At 42.2% G+C, this 19362-nt stretch overlaps 1 protein-coding gene across 4 annotated transcripts in view; it reads right to left on the bottom strand.

Moving 5' to 3' along the window:
* Positions 1 to 19362, bottom strand: part of ACSL6 (acyl-CoA synthetase long chain family member 6) — a 79532-nt gene that overhangs the window by 32826 nt on the left and 27344 nt on the right. For 3 of the 4 annotated variants that reach the window (XM_049786731.1, XM_049786734.1, XM_049786733.1), the window contains exons 10-13: positions 4021 to 4094; positions 2074 to 2151; positions 630 to 764; positions 122 to 256 (exon numbers count right to left, since the gene is read on the bottom strand). In XM_049786731.1, coding sequence (XP_049642688.1) covers positions 122 to 256; positions 630 to 764; positions 2074 to 2151; positions 4021 to 4094 — 422 coding nt within the window. Of the gene's footprint in view, positions 1 to 121; positions 257 to 629; positions 765 to 1940; positions 2019 to 2073; positions 2152 to 4020; positions 4095 to 19362 lie in introns of all 4 variants that reach the window. The other variant, XM_049786732.1, reaches the window with a different exon arrangement.

The following is a 19362-nucleotide window of genomic DNA, read 5'->3' as shown; positions in this document are numbered from 1 at the left end:
CAGGGTTTACTCATGGCTCTGGTGCTCATATGGGATATGGAGGATCAAACTCAGGTTGGCTATGTGCAAGGCAAACACTCTACCCGCTATACTATTGCTTCAGCTCACCTGCTTTTCTTACCTGAATCTTATTAAAGAAGATTTCATCCCAGATACTGTTGTTTCTAATGATTCCACAGCGAATTTCAGCCTGTTTACGCTTCGCAGCAAACTCCAGAAGCCAGCGCTTTAATGGTGTGTCTGCCTGACTGAAAATCTGAGGAACAGTTGGGAGAAACAGCTATCAGAGCTGTGGTCCCCCTACCTCCACTTTGTTCCTATATAAGTCACCAGAGGTGTGACATCCCATGCACTAACAATTAACAGAAGGAAATTTGGGGTACACTGTGGCATTTGTATGACCAAATAGAAATATCAGGGCAGTGGGTGGGAGTGCAGGGGGCAGTAAAAATTTCCCCATTAGGGTTTTGAAGAATAGGGAGAACAAGTAGAGAAGTGAAAGCCAGGGACTGCCAGGGAAGAGACATGCCTAGTAGTGGAGACCACACAAAGAGCAGCTTGGGCCTGAGCCAAACAATTCAACAAGTTTGCAGCCCATCAGCCAGACCAGAGGTTTCTCAGGGCTTCACCTTGTCATACATCCGGTTCAGCAGCCGTGGGACTACAGGGAAGATGGTGGGACACAGAGCCTTCATGTCATCTGAAAGCAGACGGATATCGCCCTGGAAGAAGCCGACGCGCCCTCCGTGGCAGTAGACGACAGACTGAAGGGAGAAGACAGCAAGGAGGGTCCTTCAGAGGGTCACCCCAGCTAGACTACAGAGCTGCACTACAGATGGGGTACCCGTGATCCCCAATCCAGATCTGGTAGATTCCATGAGACACTGAAGTGTCCCTCTGCCCACTCCCACCTCACTATACCACTGAGTCCCACTAGGAAAGGATGAATAAGGGCTGCTGAGTAACTGGAAGATACTGGAGCAGCCTGTCTCACTGGAAGCTTCCCCTCATTGAATCCCTAAGCTCTGGATCAGAGCCTTTCTGGGGACTTGGATCTCTGAGCTACACTAGCCCATCTTTTATCACTGGGTCTACTCTGGTCCTGTAGATTTCTCTGTGAACACCCCAGCAACTCTGGGATAGTGCTCAGGGCTCCAGTGGACAGGAAATTCTGCTAATATTGGCTCTGGATAAGTCTAGAGGAAGCCTGACTGGTTTTCAGAGGAACCTGGCATAAGCCAGGTACAGTTCTATGCTCCTTTCCCAATTGCTAACAGCAAACCCATAAGACAGACAGGATTCCTAGTCTCCATTTTCCAGTTAAGAGGCAAAGGGAGTTGTTGCTCTGAGTCACACACTTGAGAGACCTGATCACAGCAGGGCTGACAGCCTGTTGTACCACATACACCGTCTCCACCAAAGGAAGATGGGAGCAGCTCAGGAGATAGTGTATTCACAGGCTGGTCTCTTGAGTGATTCACCCACATATACCCTCCATACCCATGACCACAAGTAGACTCTTTCCCCTCACTCCCTTTGTACCCCTGTGTGGCCCATTTCAGGTGTTCCCAATTGAGTCCCACCAAAGCCTGAAGGGTCATGACAGTGTAAACCCCAACTGCCTTATTTACTACCTTATTTGGTAGAAAGTTACAGTCACAGAAGGCATTAAATATAACTGTGTGGGGTAGAAAGAGAAGCTGCACTGCACAGAGACCTTGTAGAAAAGGTCTACAAGGCTACAGTGGTCTCTGAACCAAAGCCCTCAGTGGGATGCTTTCCTGGAACAATGCTCCCAGGTAGGCCAGGTGGGAGACCTGGCACTTCTGGTATCTTCTAAGGACAGGCAATATTAGTTCTAAGCCACCAATGACACATGACACTCTGATAGGGTTCTGAATTCTGGCACAAATAGTGCCTCCCTGAAACCAGGGCCTTACCTGCACCATTCGGTCAAACATGTGTGCTAAAGGCAAATAGGAAATGTGCACATCCGCACATGTGGGAGCCCACTGGCTCTGCAAGAAAACACAAGGAGCCCGGCAAGGCCCGTCAGTCAGGTGGACGTCTTACCTGGATCACTCTCTCAAACATGTGAGCCAGAGGCAGGAAGGAGATGAGCACATCGTCCTGTCTCGGAAAGATCACTTTCTGCAGGTGACGGGCATGGGAGACAGAAAGGAAAGAAACACTGACAGGAAGACAACAAGAGAATCAAAAAACAATAAAGAGAAAATGGTCCTAGAAGGGCAAACAGGAAGAGGAGGGAGGGAAGTGGGGAGAACGGGGAAGAGAGGGAGGGAAGATGAAAAAGGGTGGAAGAGCAGGAGAGGGAGAGAAGGTATGAGAAATGAGAGAGGGAGGCAAAGGGTGCAGAAAGAAAAGAGAATGAAAGAGAAAATAAAAAGACAGACAGGGCAGCATAGGAAGCGGAGTGTTAGGTCGCAGCGCCAGTGTGTCTAGGTTATCTGCAGAAGCAAAGAGCCAAATGAAGCACATAGAAACCAGCAGAGCCCAGCTCCGCAAGGAAGTCTCCTCAGGGACTGATCTCACTTGTAGGCAGCAGGCGCCAGCCTGGCTCTCCACCCTCCTTCCTGCAGCTGAAGGAATGGGAGGTTCCATTCCCCACTCTTTGGCCACTGGGACAGGGATTCAGAGTGTCTGGTCTTGTCACACTTTCTAGAACTTCCAGAGAAATGAGGCCCAAAAATCCCTGAGACTACATCAACGGTAGCTAGGGCTTGCGCTCCAACAATGTTGGGCTCACAGCAGAGCTCTAGACTGGTAGCTGAACTCAAGTCATGGCCTAGGAAAATTGCCCACGGGTGGACAATGGGCATCTGGTGCCACAGCACAGTAGGGCCCACCTACATATCATAGAATGGACAGCCATCAAGAACAAGGCCTCTGGAACTCTTACTTGGTTCAAGCCTTCCTTCTTCCAGGCTGGTTTCTGAATGAAATCAGCCCTGGGAAGATGGTACATGATTCCTGATCAGGGTGGAGCTTCAGCAGCCTCTGAGCCGTTTCTACTAAATTCTGGGGCTTTTGGGGGCACGTGTTCCATAAAATTATATAGTAAGAATGTAGATAATGATTTTTCTCCATCTTGGAGAAGAGGTTTCACTTAAATAAAATGTATATTCTTTTCTCCTTTTGAAGCAATAGGATAGTAAAATACTTACCTCCAACAGGAAAAGATCCTTCTTTCTTAGATGGTTATAAAATGCTAATAAACTTTTATCAGGCTCAGATATAAAACATTTTAAAATTTTAGATTTACTTTTAAAAACAGCCTTATAAATAAACAATTGCCACTGTTTCTCAGACTCTAGTAGTCCTTAAACACAAAATGACTAAATTAAATCCTGACTTACTCGAAAAATAAGTTATTAAATATTACTTTTTAAATAAAGGTACAACCAATGGGTGTCTTAATTTTTGAAGTAAAAATTAAAAATAGGGGGCAGGAGAGATATCTCAACAGGGTAGAGCACACGCATTGCATGATGGGAAGGCCGATTACTGGCACCACACATCTCCCAAAACACTGGGATGGCCTTGGTGGTCCCCAGAACTGCCTCGCTCAAAAAGCCACATGTGGAGGAGCTGATCCCTGAAATATCAGGCCCACTGGGACCAGTACAGCTGGGAGTGGTCCCAGGTTTCTGAGCACAGCTGGGGGGCCCACCCCCTCTTGCAAAAAAAAAAGAGAAAAAAGAAATAAGGATTTATATGATTGGGAAAGAATTGAGCTGAATTAACTGAGCTTTATTAAGCAATTAATAAATCAAGAAATTAACTAAATATGCTCTTGGCACAGACCATTTCAACATCTGGGGTGAAAGTGTCTGTAAGAAAGGGTTACTTTAATGACAACAAACACACCAGCCTGTCAATGCCAGCAGCTCAGATCATGTCAGGGGAGAAAAGAAAATAGCAAGGAAAAAAAAAAAAACCCTTCTGAGGCTTCAATATGTCCTCAAGAGACACCTGCATTAGTGCGTCTATTCTATTCACCTCTGTCACTTTTAGAAAGCCTGAGAAATCAGCCACCACGTTCCCATGGGTGAGCATCGCACCTTTTGGGTTCCCTGAAAAGAGAAAGCAAGAAAGCAAGAAAGTAAATTAGTTGGAGGCCCAAGAGTCACTTCCTGAGAACAGCGCCCCAGGCAGCTATCCCCAGCACCATCACAAACCTCCCATCCTCAGGGCTGGTATTTTGACCTATACCTTCCCTTCTCCTGTCTCCACTGGGGGAGCGTAGAATTCTCTCCATTGTTCAAATTTACTCCATATCATATGCTGCTCTCTGAGTCTGAGCAGGGCTAGTCAGAGAAAGCTGCAGCCAATTTGCTGGCAGGATATTACCTTGCATTTTTCATCCAGAGAGGCCTGGCTGGAGCCCCCTGTACAGCGCAGTACTTCTACCTGTGCCTGTATGGGACATTCTTGGTTTACACACAACTTCTGTTCCTGTTCATGAAGAAGCCTGAGGTACCCAGATAACTCAAATGCCAGAGGTTACATGGGAATCCAGGACACAGCAAGCTTAGGAGAGAGTCCAGTTTTGTCGTGTGTGTGTGTGTGTGTGTGTGTGTGTGTGTGTGTGTGTGTGTGTTGGGGGAGCACAAAACTGCTGTCAAAATCCCAGCAATTTCATACCTATGGAACAGGAAAGGGCATTCACCTTAGAATTCACTAATATCTAAGAATAGAAGCTGAGTACAAGGATATAAGGCAAAAGTTCCCACTGAGACAGCACATACAGCAGCTGTGAAACTCCACAAAGGAGTTTACCCAGGAAATATCAAATAGGCCAGTGTATTAGCCAGGTAATCATCACCTGCTTAAGTGGATAGATATCAGAAAAGAGGACACACTAAATAGCACAAAACTGTTCTTTCAAATGGCCCATTTCAAAGTATGCAAATGAATTTGTAGGAGACCTGCTTTGGGGGAAAGTTCTATAGCCTATTAAAAGAAAAGGAATGAAGGGTACTCTCTCCCAAACCCCATCCTGAAACCTAATTTAATTTAGACACTATGAAAAAGTTCATTTGTATATCCTACAGCTGAGAGACCATATGATAAAGGTGAAGAAGTCAGATTGCCCCAAACTAATAAATCACATGAACTTGTATAAAATGTGTCTGTAGAAAGAATATCACAGTCTGAGGGGGGTTGGTGAGGAATGGCAGGTTAAAAAATGGACCTTGTTCAAATGCCAGTTTACCGAGGTAAAAGGGACTAGTGTCCTTGAGTATTAGGGAGAAGTGCCCCAGAGGTAGAAGCTGCAGGGAAGCATGAAGCAGACAATTACATTAGGAGGATTCCTGAAGGTGTCATGAAAAATGTTGAGTTTGTTTTAGACCTTTAACCAAAATCATCTCCTAACTTGCATATCCCACTTACTTATTCTCCCTTCACACTTACTCCGGGGGTGGAGGGTGGGGTGGGGAGGCAGAAACCAATAGCAAACTGGAGGAGAAGAAACCAGAGGTAATCAGAAAGGCAGACAGTGCCTTCCCCGCTGACTAGCCCACACAACCAGAGGCAGGTCTTTATGAATTAGACCAATTCCTACCTACGACTGACACTTATAAATTCTATTTGTCACTTACAATGACCATGGGACTTGTAATTATTACCTGAGAGTGACCAGAAAATGGGCACCGGCCTTTTTTTTTTATCCCAGGATAGAAAAAGGACTCCTCCAAGGAGCAAGTTTAAAGAAACAGATGGAGAAGAAAAAAACGTTGCTCTCATAAGACACCATGAGGCCTCTATGCTCATCTTACTGGTGACCCATTTGTCTGAGAAATCAGTAACAGCACCATCACTGCTGACCGAGATGCCTGTGGGCAGGATGTACACTGTGATCTGGCATTTAGACCCATATTGCAAATCACAGATGACCCAGGTCACAGAGAAGGTTGAGGGATTTTAAAAGTTGCATATTAGAATAGGTAAAATGTTAAAATGTCTTCTCTCTGAAAAGAATAAGATCCATGGGCTGTCTCGCCACTGCTTATCCTTCTGTCCCAGCATCTCTCCTTTTTTTTTTTTTTTGTTTTTTGTTTTTTGGTCACACCCGGCGGTGCTCAGGGGTACTCCTGGCTGTCTGCTCAGAAATAGCTCCTGGCAGGCACGAGGGACTGTATGGGACACCGGGATTCGAACCAACCACCTTTGGTCCTGGATCGGCTGCTTGCAAGGCAAAACGCCGCTGTGCTATCTCTCCGGGCCCAGCATCTCTCCTTAAACCCATGTCTACATTAAGAAATTTCTCGGTATTGTGTATGTAAATATTTTGGGGGATTACTATGTTGCTCACCCTAATCTGATTAGGTGATTGTGCCCTACCCTAGGGTGTGACCTGGCATTCTGCCCCCACCCTAGGGTAGGACCTGATTCTGCTTCCACCATTGGTTGGTATCTGATCCCACCATTGGGTGGGACCTGACTCTGGACTATAAGAGCAAGGGTCTGTGGAAGGCGAGAGGCTTTTTGCTGGCTGGAACTGAATCGGAGTCTTTGGACTTCAGTTTTGTCCATCCGAATAAAGCAAATATTTCCACGAGCCTGATTGTCTGCGAGCTGTTTACCCGCCGTTTCACCTCAGAACCGTGGGCTAGACAGGGTGGCAGACACGTGCTCCGAGCTGGAAGAAAAGGGCCTCATTCTCCATCCCTCCATCAGTCAACCTCTTCAGGGGCTGTCCTGCTACATAATGGCGCCCGAACAGGGACATGAACCCTGGACCCTCAGAACTGTAAGTGAAATATTTCATTGGAAATTTCCTATGCTGACCATCAAATGGTTTCTGTGGTTAGTCATGTGGATTTTACCACCCTTAGTCTTACGCATTGGTGCTCTAGTATACAAGTGGATCATTCCATTTTGTTTAAAACTAATTGGTTTTGATCTAAGGACAATCACTGCAGTTGGATGGTTGTGGTCTATATTTCAAATGAAAAGTGTAGTGTCTCTAGCCATCATAGTTTGTGGAATTTCTGTGTTGACTAACGTTATTATTATGAGCATAGTTATTTGCTGTTATTTCTATTTAGGAAATAGAAAGTGTAGAAATGGTGAGGCTAAAACCAGTATAGATAATAAGGAAATTTATCTGACGAAAACTCAGACCAAGGTGCAGGCTGACGAATCCAGCCCCACCATCAACAATATAGAAATTTTTGCTGGAAGAAAAACAACTCAGAATGTTAAGCCTGATTCTAGTGAATTGCTTGACAGTAGTGACTCAGATAATGATCTACCTCCAGTGCTAACTCCACGAAGTATGCCTCCTTCTAGTCACAAAATTGAATCGCAGAGCAGAGCAGATTCAAAAAATGAACCACATGCTCAGTCTCAGAGCTCTATTCAGAGTAATTTTGCTAATCAGGCCTTATCCCCTATAGACGGGGTAAATGTTTCTAACTATGTACCCTATCAGATGGAAGAATTAGATCGGTTTAAAAGATCATGTAAAGAAAATGGGCCAAAATCGCCATACAGTGTGGAGTTATTAAGACTTTGGAGTCATAACTCATCTTGGACTTTGTATGATTTTAAAAGAATCGCTGAAATATGCCTGTCGTCTAAACAGCGAACTGAATGGGAAATGTACTATTCAGAAGGCGTAAAAGCTAAATTATATAGTCCGGATGGTATGAAAAAGCAAGTGGCAGGTGTTACTCTATCGTATGAATTATTGATGGCAGAAAATCAATTTGCAAATATTCAGACACAAGCAGCTTTACCTAAGGAAATCTTAAATTTAATCAGGGAGATTGCATTGTCAGCATGGGAAAAAATTGATTCTAACAGCATTGGTAGAGGAAACTTTTTAAAAATTACCCAAGGCCCTTATGAGTCATTTGCAGAGTTTGTAGGTAAGATTAAAGATGCTCTGAAGTTACAGGTGGAAGATGAGGAGATTAGAAACTTCCTAGTAAAATCTGTGGCCTATCATAATGCAAATTCAGCCTGTAGATTAGTATTGAATACATTAAATGAAAAGTCAGATCTGAATGATTACCTTTATGCCTGCCGGAATGTCTATGTGGAACCCCAACCCCCACCCCACTCAGACTCAGTACAAACCTTCCCAGTTACCAAGGGAACAATGTCTTACTCCCCTCGGGGACAGAACACTTTCCGGAAACCAGGTCTTTGCCCAAAATGCAAAAGGGGTCGCCACTGGGCGAAAGATTGCAGATCCAGAAACCTCATTAATAATAACCTAAGTAGAGGTTTCAACACAGTCCCCAGGAGGCAAATCGCCTGCTACCATTGTGGAAAACAGGGACATATCAAAAGAAATTGTCGTCTCCTTATAAATTCAGCTCCCCAAGAACACACATACAAGATGCAGGGAAACGCCCACAGGGCCTCCCCCCAGGCCCTTCCAAATCAGGGGCAAAGTTCACAGACAATAATCCTTCCAAGCCCAGCCCAAGAAAATTCATCACGATAAGGGAATTAATCCACTCTACTTCAGGGAGTGCCGGATTAGACATATTATGCCCAGAGGACATTACAATTTACCCAGGAGCATGCCCTTACATGTTAGAAACTGGCATTGTAGGCCCGCCACCCCCAGATACCATGGGTTTGATTCTTGGCAGAAGTTCCCTCAACATAAAGGGTATATCAGTAATCACTGGTGTCATTGACTCAGATTCCATGGGAGAAATCATTGTAGTTATTACTGTACCAGTTACATGGACCTTTAAAAAAGGAGAAGCGATTGCCCAGATAGTAATAGTGCCTTATGTCAAATTTGGGACTTCAGATAAGACTAGAATTGGAGGTTTTGGAAGCACAGATCCGGGTGCTGCTCAAAACCCAATCGTGGCTCTGGTTACTAAATGTAAAGATGAACACCCAATGATCAAACTTCACTTGGAAGGCAAACCCTTTGATGGAATGATAGATACGGGTGCTCAGGTTACCGTAATTTCTGATAAAGAATGGCCAGAAAATTGGCCTCTTCAGGAAATCCCGTATTCCCTAGAAGGAATAGGAGGCCTGAGTTCCTGTCTGTTGAGTACGAGGACTATACTATTTTACGGCCCAGAAAATCAAAAAGCAATAATCAGACCTCACGTGGGCCCATTTTCACCATCCCTGTGGGGCCGTGACCTACACAAACAGTGGAAAGCAGAATTCCACATCCCATTAGCTCCAGAAGAGTCCGAACCTTCTTTTGATTTAAAAACCCAAAATTTTTAGTGGGGGCCACTACCGTAAAAACACCAGCACCAATAAAAATAAAATGGAAATCTGATGAACCAATTTGGACAGGTCAGTGGCCCCTTAAAACTGATAAATTAAAGGTGCTGACAGAATTAGTGGAGGAACAGCTAAGTTTAGGACATATTGAACCATCTTTTTCTCAATGGAATTCACCTATATTCACTATAAAAAAGAAATCCGGTAAATGGAGACTTTTGATGGATCTTAGAGCTATAAATTTATCCATGATACCTATGGGCAAATTGCAGACTGGTTTACCATCACCTGTAGTTATTCCAAAGGAATGGCCACTAATTATAATTGATTTGAAAGACTGCTTCTACCATATTCCTATCCACCCAGATGATAAAAAACGTTTTGCATTCTCAGTTCCTTCTCTCAATAATACCCATCCCTGCAGACGTTTCCAATGGACTGTTCTCCCCCAAGGCATGCTGAATTCCCCAACCATGTGTCAGTTTTTTGTAGATAAGGTTTTGAGCCCTGCTCGTGAAAAATTTCCTCAAGCCATGATATTTCATTATACAGATGATATCTTGCTCACAATGAACAACGAAACAGATTTACAGGAATTATACTCTTATGTTACTGACTGTTTACAAACATCAGGACTGAAAATAGCTTTAGAAAAAATACAGATAATGCCACCGTATCAATATTTGGGTTTTATTTTGGACCGGACGTCTATACGTCCACAAAAATTTTCTATCAAAAAAGAAAACCTCAGAACGCTTAATGATTTTCAGAGACTTTTAGGTGACGTAAATTGGCTCCGCCCTGCACTAGGAATCCCAAATGCAGAGTTATCTAATCTGTTTAAAACGTTGGAGGGTGATCCTGCTTTAGATAGCCCGAGAAATTTAACAACAGCTGCAAAAAATGAATTGGACATCTTCTTGAGCAGATTACAAAAATCGTTTCTCTCAAGATTCATCCCAGGAGAAAAGGTATTACTGTTAATCTTCCCTACTATAGAAACCCCCACAGGGGCCTTGATGCAACAGTCAGGACCTTTGGAATGGGTGTATTTACATAACAAACAACCTCGCTCAGTTGTCCCCTACTTACAACTGATTTCAGAGATTATTATCAAGGCAAGACTCAGATCTATATCTTTACTAGGTTTTGATCCAGATATAATAGTTTTGCCAGTACCAAAAAAGGAAATTGAGTCAATATTGCCAATTAATGAATCTCTACAAAGGGCCCTCTCAGATTTCACAGGAGAAATATCCTCCCATTATCCAGCAGGAAAAATTTGGGACTTTTTAAAGAAAACTCAGTTTGTTATTTCTTCAATTGTTCGGGATTCCCCTATTCCCAATGCCAAGGTTTTTTACATTGATGGATCCCAAAATGGAAAAGGAGGAATAACTGGAGACAACATTAATATGACCATAGATACCAAATATAAATCTGCACAGAAAGTTGAATTAGCAACGTTAATTTACCTATTAGAAAATGTATCTGAAGCCATGAATATAGTTTCTGATTCTTTGTATGTGGTAAATTTATGTCATGTGATAGCCACTGCATCCCTTAATGCTAATAACCCGATCATACAGGACTTACTTAAACAATTACAGCAGCTTCTTCAAAAACGAACTGAGCCCATCTTCATCACACATATTAGAGCCCACTCAGGTCTTCCAGGACCTATGGCTCAAGGAAATAAAACTGCTGACTTGCTAGCAATGCCTATATTTAAATCACCTGTAGAGGAACATTCAGCCCTACACACAAATGCTCGCCGTTTACATGTGAATTACCAAATTCCATGGAGGCAAGCTAGAGAAATCGTAGAAAACTGCAACGTATGTGCACCGTTAACAAAAAAGACTCACATAGCAGGAGCAAACCCAAGAGGCTTACAGTCTAACGAACTTTGGCAAATGGATATAACTCAAACAGATTTATTTCCAAGGAAACCTTATCTTCATGTTGTGGTGGACACTTATTCTCGGTTTATGTGGGCAATTCCCATGTCTTCTCAAAAATCTAAGGCTGCTTGTAGTTTTCTTTTACAATGTTTCTCTGTGATGGGTATTCCATATTCTATAAAAACTGATAATGGGCCAGCCTATGTTAGCAAAACTTTTGAATTTTTTTGTAAGGAATGGCAGATAAGACATCTCAGAGGAATTCCTTACAATTGTAGGGGACAGGCCATTGTAGAAAGGACTCACAGAACCTTAAAAACTCAATTACAAAAAAATAGAAAAAGAGGTTTACCACCAACGGATTTGCTGTCTTTGACTCTTATCACACTAAATTACTTTAACTTACCCCAAGGGGAAAGCTACACTGCAGCGGAAAGACATTTTAAAGAAGATATTCAGAGACAAGAAACAACCCATAAACCTATTTGGATCAAGGAGGATGAAAAATGGATAGCTGGCTATCTTCTCCTAAGAGGAAGGGGTTATGCCTATGTTTCTATAAATGATGACCCTCCCAAGAAATTTTGGGTTCCATTACGTCTTGTTAGAAATCGGGCTAGCACAAATGATCAGGTTCAGACTACAAACTCCCCTTCAGAGAAAAAACAGAATACTTCAGACACTAACAGCAGTAATATTACTAAGGTCTCTGGGGCAGGGAACGATTTAGCTGTCACACACCATACAATGAGTGAGACTGATGGTAGTGATAAACCCTTACACTCCGAGATGCAAAAGGAAAGACAGGAACCTGTCTTAACTGGGCTCCAAAATATAGGAAACTCTTGCTACATGAACTCAATATTGCAATGCTTGTATAATATTTCAGACTTAACTCAGTATTTTTATAAAGATCATTATAAAAAGGATATTAACAAGAAAAATCCAATGGGGCATGAAGGTAAATTAGCCGAAGAATTTGGTCGGCTCATCAAAACCATGGGAAATGGATTTCATAGATATATTAACCCTGAAAGCTTCAAAGTAACAATTGGTTTACTTAATGACCAGTTTGCTGGACACAATCAGCAGGATCCTCACGAACTACTGATGTTCCTAATAGAGGGATTACATCAGGACTTGCTTACTGTAAATCTAATGACAGACAAAACTACACATCTCATGGGAAATGAAAATTATGAACAATTTAGTCCAGAACACCAAAAGGCTCATAAATCTATTATTTATGATCTCTTTCAAGGACAATTCAAATCTATACTCCAGTGTCTCACTTGCCACCAAAAGTCTGAGGTTTATGAGACATTTGTTCATTTGTCTTTGGCTGTTACATCTACAGATAAATGTACATTACAGGAATGCCTCTCTGAATTTTTTAAAGAAGAAGAATTAAGAAATGACAACAAAGTTCTGTGCAACAGTTGCAAAAATAGAAGGGATTTTTCAAAGAAAACGTACTTATGGAAACTGCCACCAGTACTTATAATACACTTGAAACGTTTTGCTTTTGATGGCAAACAAATAAAAAAATTGCATACTTACGTAGATTTTCCTTTAGAAGACCTCAATTTAGAGGAATTCACTTCAGAGAATAAAAGCAAGATTAAGAAATACAACTTATCATCGGTGTCAAACCATTATGGTAAAGTTCACTATGGACACTGTACTTCATACTGTAAAATTGCTGCAAAACAACACTGGATCAATTTTGATGACAAGAAGATCAAAAAAGTCCCTAATACATTGGTGAAATCCACAGCAGCATACATCCTGTTTTATACTTCTTAGAGATCTACAATGAACACCAGATAATCATTTTACTTCCTTATCAGTTGCTATTAATGCTCTAGGATTCTTTCCACAGGCATGATCAATGAATATAGATTGAAAATCATGAATCCCCAATGTGTTTCCTTGTAGGATGGATTTATGTCTTAATTTCATTATTGCTCTAGGTCTCAGTTAATCATGAAATTTTACAAATTAATTTAGTCAAGGTTCACCTGAAAGAGAAATTTCTCATCATATTAATGTTGTTTTTCTTTCTAGGTATACTCATTTAACGACTTTCACTCTTTTTATTTTAACATTATTGCTTTATTTCCCTCAATTTAGGTTTTAAGACGCTTACATAATGATAATTTTAGGTGGACTTTCTTCACAGTGCTTCTTGCCTATGATTGATTATCATAAAGTTACTGTTATACAATAACTTTGTATATATACTGATATACACGTATAGTAGAGTTGTCCATGTTTGTATTATGCATGAAATTCTCTTTCAGATCTGCTAGGCAAAACCATAAAAAAAAATTTTTTTTTTGTGAATTTGAAATGATTTATCTAAACAATTGCCGGCTATTACATTTTAAGGAGCTTTTAATTGATTCAGCTGAATTCTCTTTTCTTTTGCTCTATTTTGGATCCTTTCCAACAAATATTTTTTAGTATGAGTGAGTGTTATGGCCATATTTTTTGTGAAGTCTGTGTATGTATGTCTTGTTTAGTGTCTGTCTGTTCTGCATATTTTGTATATAGTTTCCTTTTTCCTAACTTTATCTTCCCCAAATTAGTCTTCCTTATCCTTCCTTCTCTCTTCCTAGTCCTTAACATTTTAATTTTCAGGATTTCACATGTGCAACCCATCTCCTTCACCCACAACTACAAGCTTCCTGATCTCGGCGGGAAGAAGAAATCCATGACTGTTGGAGTTTTACACCATATATGCTGCAAACTTGTTGGAAATGAAGCCACCTGGGATTTGTGTCACAATGTAACACCAGAGAAAAGATCCATGGACAAGACCCACAGTCTCTGGATCCCAGTTAAACTGTGCTATCTGAATTTCTGGTTTTCCATCCACATACAAAATGCTATTGTTGACCGTTTCTACAATGGCTACCCCAAGATTGCACCGATCCCAAAGGAAATACAGAAGCCCAACCAACTTATGATGTAATGATGTAACGCTTGGGGATGCCCCAACACATGGATGACTGTACTGGCCTTCCTTCTTCATTCAGCTTGATGTTATCTCCTGTACAAGGCTTCAACCGGCTTTTCCAGACCCATCAAGTGTCTTCTGCCGGTCTTTTTGGAGTTCCAGACCCCTCATATTTACAGATTGGTATTGAACTCTGTAGAAATTACATCTATTGTTTTTCCTATAACTGTAATCCTTTGAAGTTATGTTTGGTACTACGCTTCTTTTGACTATCGTAATTAATGTTTTTCTATTTTAGTTTTTAATATTAGGAATCGATGTTGTATTACATTAAGGTTTTGCTTTCTTGACTTTAGGTTTGTGAGTTATATATTATTGTCTATAATTTCCCAAATGATATTTTTGTCTGTTCTCAGGGTTTTTTGCGTGGGCGCATCATAGGCAAAATACTAGGTTTATAGAAGGTTCCATCCATTTTGGATGGGCCCTCAAGTTGTTTATTTACACAGGGAGGGTCTCTGCCTTAAACATTTTGTTTTGGTTTGTGACTTAAGCTCCCATCTATAAATAGTCGACATCAATTTCAGACATCTTATGGACTTCAGACCGGATTAAGAACTTGGACTAAGTTCAGATACCTATTGATCATCATTGCAGTGGCTCCCCACTGTGCAGAGGGTGTATGTGCCACTTCTTCCGAAATAAAGGCCTAGTTCAATGCCCTCAAAGATGGGCTTTCTGGTCTACCTGAACTTGAATGAAAATGGAGCTGGAGAGATAGCATGGAGGCGAGGCGTTGGCCTTTCATGCAGAAGGTCATTGGTTCAAATGCCGGTATCTGCCAGGAGCGATTTCTGAACGTGGAGTCAGGAGTAACTCCTGAGCACTGCCAGGTGTGACCCAAAAACGACCACCACCACCACCTACAACAACAACAAATAAAGAAAAGGTGCTTCTTCTTGCCTGCTACACAACCTTTCTGGTGTCTCTTCGAAAGATCTATGTACGTCTTAGATTTATCTTCTCAGGAGTTTGTAGTTGATTCCTTGATACATGTTTCTGGTTTTAGACACCCTGTGCTTAGGTTAGAGGTTTTTCTTTACATTTTCCTGTGATGCGCTTATGCAAACAGCCGCTCTTTTATTATTGACTAATTTTTCTTTTAATAATTGTAGACAATATTGTTTGTTTACTAAAAACAAAAGGGGGAATTATTGTGTATGTAAATATTTTGGGGGATTACTATGTTGCTCACCCTAATCTGATTAGGTGATTGTGCCCTACCCTAGGGTGTGACCTGGCATTCTGCCCCCACCCTAGGGTAGGACCTGATTCTGCTTCCACCATTGGTTGGTATCTGATCCCACCATTGGGTGGGACCTGACTCTGGACTATAAGAGCAAGGGTCTGTGGAAGGCGAGAGGCTTTTTGCTGGCTGGAACTGAATCGGAGTCTTTGGACTTCAGTTTTGTCCATCCGAATAAAGCAAATATTTCCACGAGCCTGATTGTCTGCGAGCTGTTTACCCGCCGTTTCACCTCAGAACCGTGGGCTAGACAGGGTGGCAGACACGTGCTCCGAGCTGGAAGAAAAGGGCCTCATTCTCCATCCCTCCATCAGTCAACCTCTTCAGGGGCTGTCCTGCTACACTCGGCACTGTTTTCTACACACAAATCCCAGAGATCCACAAACTATCTTGAAAGCATCACCTGAAATTTTTTTTTCTTCTGGCTTTTGGGTCACACCTGGCAGCGCTCAGGAGTTACTCCTGGCTCTATGCTCAGAAATCGCCCCTGGCAGGCACAGGGGACCAATCACCTGGAAATTTTTACCTGTCAATTATCGGGTTCTATGCTCCCAAAATACTAGGTATAAAATCAAAACTGGTTACAAATAAAATCCTGTGTTGTAAAGAGCTTCATTTCGCTAGACATATCAATCTATTTGTAATACAACAGGAGAACATATGCATGGTTTGAGAAAGTTATCATCATGATCTCAGTCTTGCAAACGAGGCTCAAACTCACAGTGACAGTAGTCATTCAATTCTGTTTAGTTTCTCCGCTCCTACATGACAAGAAAAGTTTACCTTTGAATAAAAATGTCTTCCTGGGGCTTGGGGATGGCTCAGTGGCAGGTGCCTGCGGTGCAGGTATGATGCCCCAAGTTCAGTCCCCGGATTGCCCCACAAGCCAGGCGTGATCCAAGAGGCATTGCCACTGGAGATCCCGAAACCACAACAAAGATGTGCGGTCTTCAGTGCACCGCAAACAAGTGTGTGTGAGCACCGCAAGTAATGCAAGAGAAGCTGGGTCATCGTAACATAACAACAACAGAAAAAGGAAGGGGGAAAATATTAAAAATGAAACAGAGTAAGCAAAGCCATAAACTTGCTACATAATTTTTTTTTAAAATGTTCATTTTTAACTTTCCTTTTCCCTTCTCTTTGTTATATTTGGAAGAGTGTTCCAAGCAGTATTCAGGGGCCCCATGACTACTCATGACATACATGACTAACCGAGCTGGACAGGTCAGAGCTCAGGTTAAGCAGTGCTGTGGGACACTACAATTACCCCCAAGAGTAATTGAGGGTTCATGTTGCATTGGGCATTAAATCCAGGTCCCTTTGCATGCAAGTCACACATCCCTTTCTCCTACCCTCCTACCCTGCTCTCCCTTTGTTGTTTATATTGTTGCAGTATCCAGGGGCAACACACATGATGCACTGGGATGGCACTCAGTGATATGGGGTGGTGCAATGGATCAAACTCAGCCTTACACGTGAGTCGGGGGAACTACAAAGGAGAATTTCCCTGGGCTAGTAATTATAGTAACTTTAAGGTGTTTCCTGGACTTTTTAAATCATTTCAATGTGGTCCCAAAGCATGAAGAAGTAAGTCTTGTGCACAGATCCCAGAAGAAAACGCCTTTTGGGAAGGTTAGTGCTGAGCCTGCAGGAAACAGAGAAGCCTCTGTTTGCTTCTCTGACCCAGGTTGAGTACTAACTAAGGCAGAATTTCTTTTCGATCATGATATGGAAATGTTTCCAAGTTGCTCTCACAGAGGACCCTAAGAACACCAAGCTGCAGAGGAACCTCTTCTCAGGTTTTTATCTTTTGTTTGCTGCAACATCTATGAGAGACACAGTCACCTAGGCCCTGGAGAGTATGTGGGAATTGGGGTTGGTGGGGCAGGAATGGGACAGACTCTCCTAACTTCAGATTCTAAAAGTGGCATTTTGACTACTGGTGCCAGTGTTTATGAGTGGGCTCACAGAATGATATATAAAGGCAGAACACTGGGTAAAGAAGTGTCCTGGATGGATGGAAACAGCAACTGCCTGGTTTGTCCATCTTCCCACAAAATGAGTCCAGACTTCTCTTTCTGATGAATCGGCCCTCCTGCCTATCTCACCTCTACCCTCATTCTCCTTTTAACATCTTTCTGCTACTTGAAGCCTCCTCTATTTCACAGACCAAACCAAAACAAACATCTGGGGTCTTTTTTCCATTAAGTGTTCCACCACCACCCCTTTTCTCTGTCTCTTGTGACTCCTTTTCAGCTAGAAGAAATATTTATTTCTGGAAGAAATAAAAAAACAACGAATACTCCACTCTACCCTCTACCAGTTGCCACACTGGCTGTCATTACTCTACAAAGAATTATTTTTTCAAAATAAACTTCCTGTTACAGTGTAATGTAACACACACACTCACACACACACACACACACACACAATGACCAGATAACTCTATTTTTTTTTCAGAGTGAACTTACCTTACCTGTGTAAATAGTACCCCGGTTGAGTAATAGAATGTTTCTAATACGCCAAGGCACACTTTCCTAGCAGGTAGGTACCCATGCTCCTAACTGCTAAATCCATAGAATAGTTTTGTTATTTTGCAATTTTTGTGAAGGCATCACACTTTTTCATGCTTTCTTTCTTTTTTTCTTCCTTGTTCAGTATCACAAATATACCAAATATTTGTGGATATGTTGTGAAGTTCACGAGATTTTGAGTCTTGTGAACCTTCTGACTGGCCAAACCTCTCAAACTGAGGTCTATTGTACCGACAAATAATCCTATTAATTTTAATTTTTTTTATTTTTTGTAAGAGAGGAATTCAGATTACAGCTAATAGTTATTTTAAAATGAATAACTAGTTGCAGACACACCTATTATAGCCAGCCCTGACTACAGACAGAACTCTAGCATTTTCCTATTCCCAGGCCTTCTTTACTAGACCCCAAAACACTGATTTGCTCTGAATCTCCAGAGATATTTTCATCACACCCCAAGAAGAAATTTTTTCCAGAATGACGCACCAGAATAATGAGTTCAAGGCCAGATTCTGGTCATATTTTCCATCAATTCCACTGAAAGAACCACCCAGGGTTTGGGGGAGGGGGTGCGAAGATCAAAGGGTAGAACACATGCTTTCCCTGCTTAAGTCCTCAGGTTTGGTCCCTGTCCATGCATGTCCACCAGAAACACCATCAGATAGGTACAGTCCTGGTGGGCCCCAAAACAATCAGACTAGAGCACCAGACTCTCATGTCCACACTACCAGGCAAAGTATTGTTGGAAGTGGCCCCTTCATTCCCTAGTAATACAGAGAGGATCCCTATAAAACAAAACAATAAGCAGCCAGGAGCCAGGCTGCTCACTGTGAAAAGTGAGGCTGAAAGCACACATGGTTGATGCGTGGACTAACTACCAGACTTATGCAGATGCCCAGAAAGTCAGGGAACAGTATGAAAGAGGCCTCATTGCCCCTCAGCTCTGCCCCAGTCCTGACCCCTTTTCCCTAGGCCACATACGTGATTTCACTGTTAACACAAAGACAGGAACACTCAGAATTTGATTACAATTGCAGGGTCTAGCAAAACATAGGTATTAGGGCTGCCTCTTTAGCAGGCAGCAAACATTTCTGCAACAGGAAATACTTTTCCAGATAAGGGGGCAGTTCCTAGCACCTCTGACTTATAGATCTTCTAAAAGCCTGAATGCACCCTTGGAAGGTAAGGGCTCAACACTAAAGCCACAATCGACTCTCCTATCCAGGTTGCAAGGGCATAGCATCAAAACATCAAGCTGCAAAGTCATAAAAAGCAAGAACCCTGAAGTGCATTATCAAATTCTAGGCTGGCTCTGGATGTCAGCTCCAGGGGAGAAAGGACCATAGTATTTCTTTTCTGACGGGTTTTAGCAGAGAGTGGTGGGTATCCTTGAATCCATTTGAGTGAATGTTAAAA

The sequence above is a fragment of the Suncus etruscus genome, chromosome 14 (genome assembly GCF_024139225.1).
Source record: "Suncus etruscus isolate mSunEtr1 chromosome 14, mSunEtr1.pri.cur, whole genome shotgun sequence".
Classification (NCBI taxonomy): Eukaryota; Metazoa; Chordata; class Mammalia; order Eulipotyphla; family Soricidae; genus Suncus; species Suncus etruscus.
This window is presented reverse-complemented; position numbering and strand designations above follow the sequence as displayed.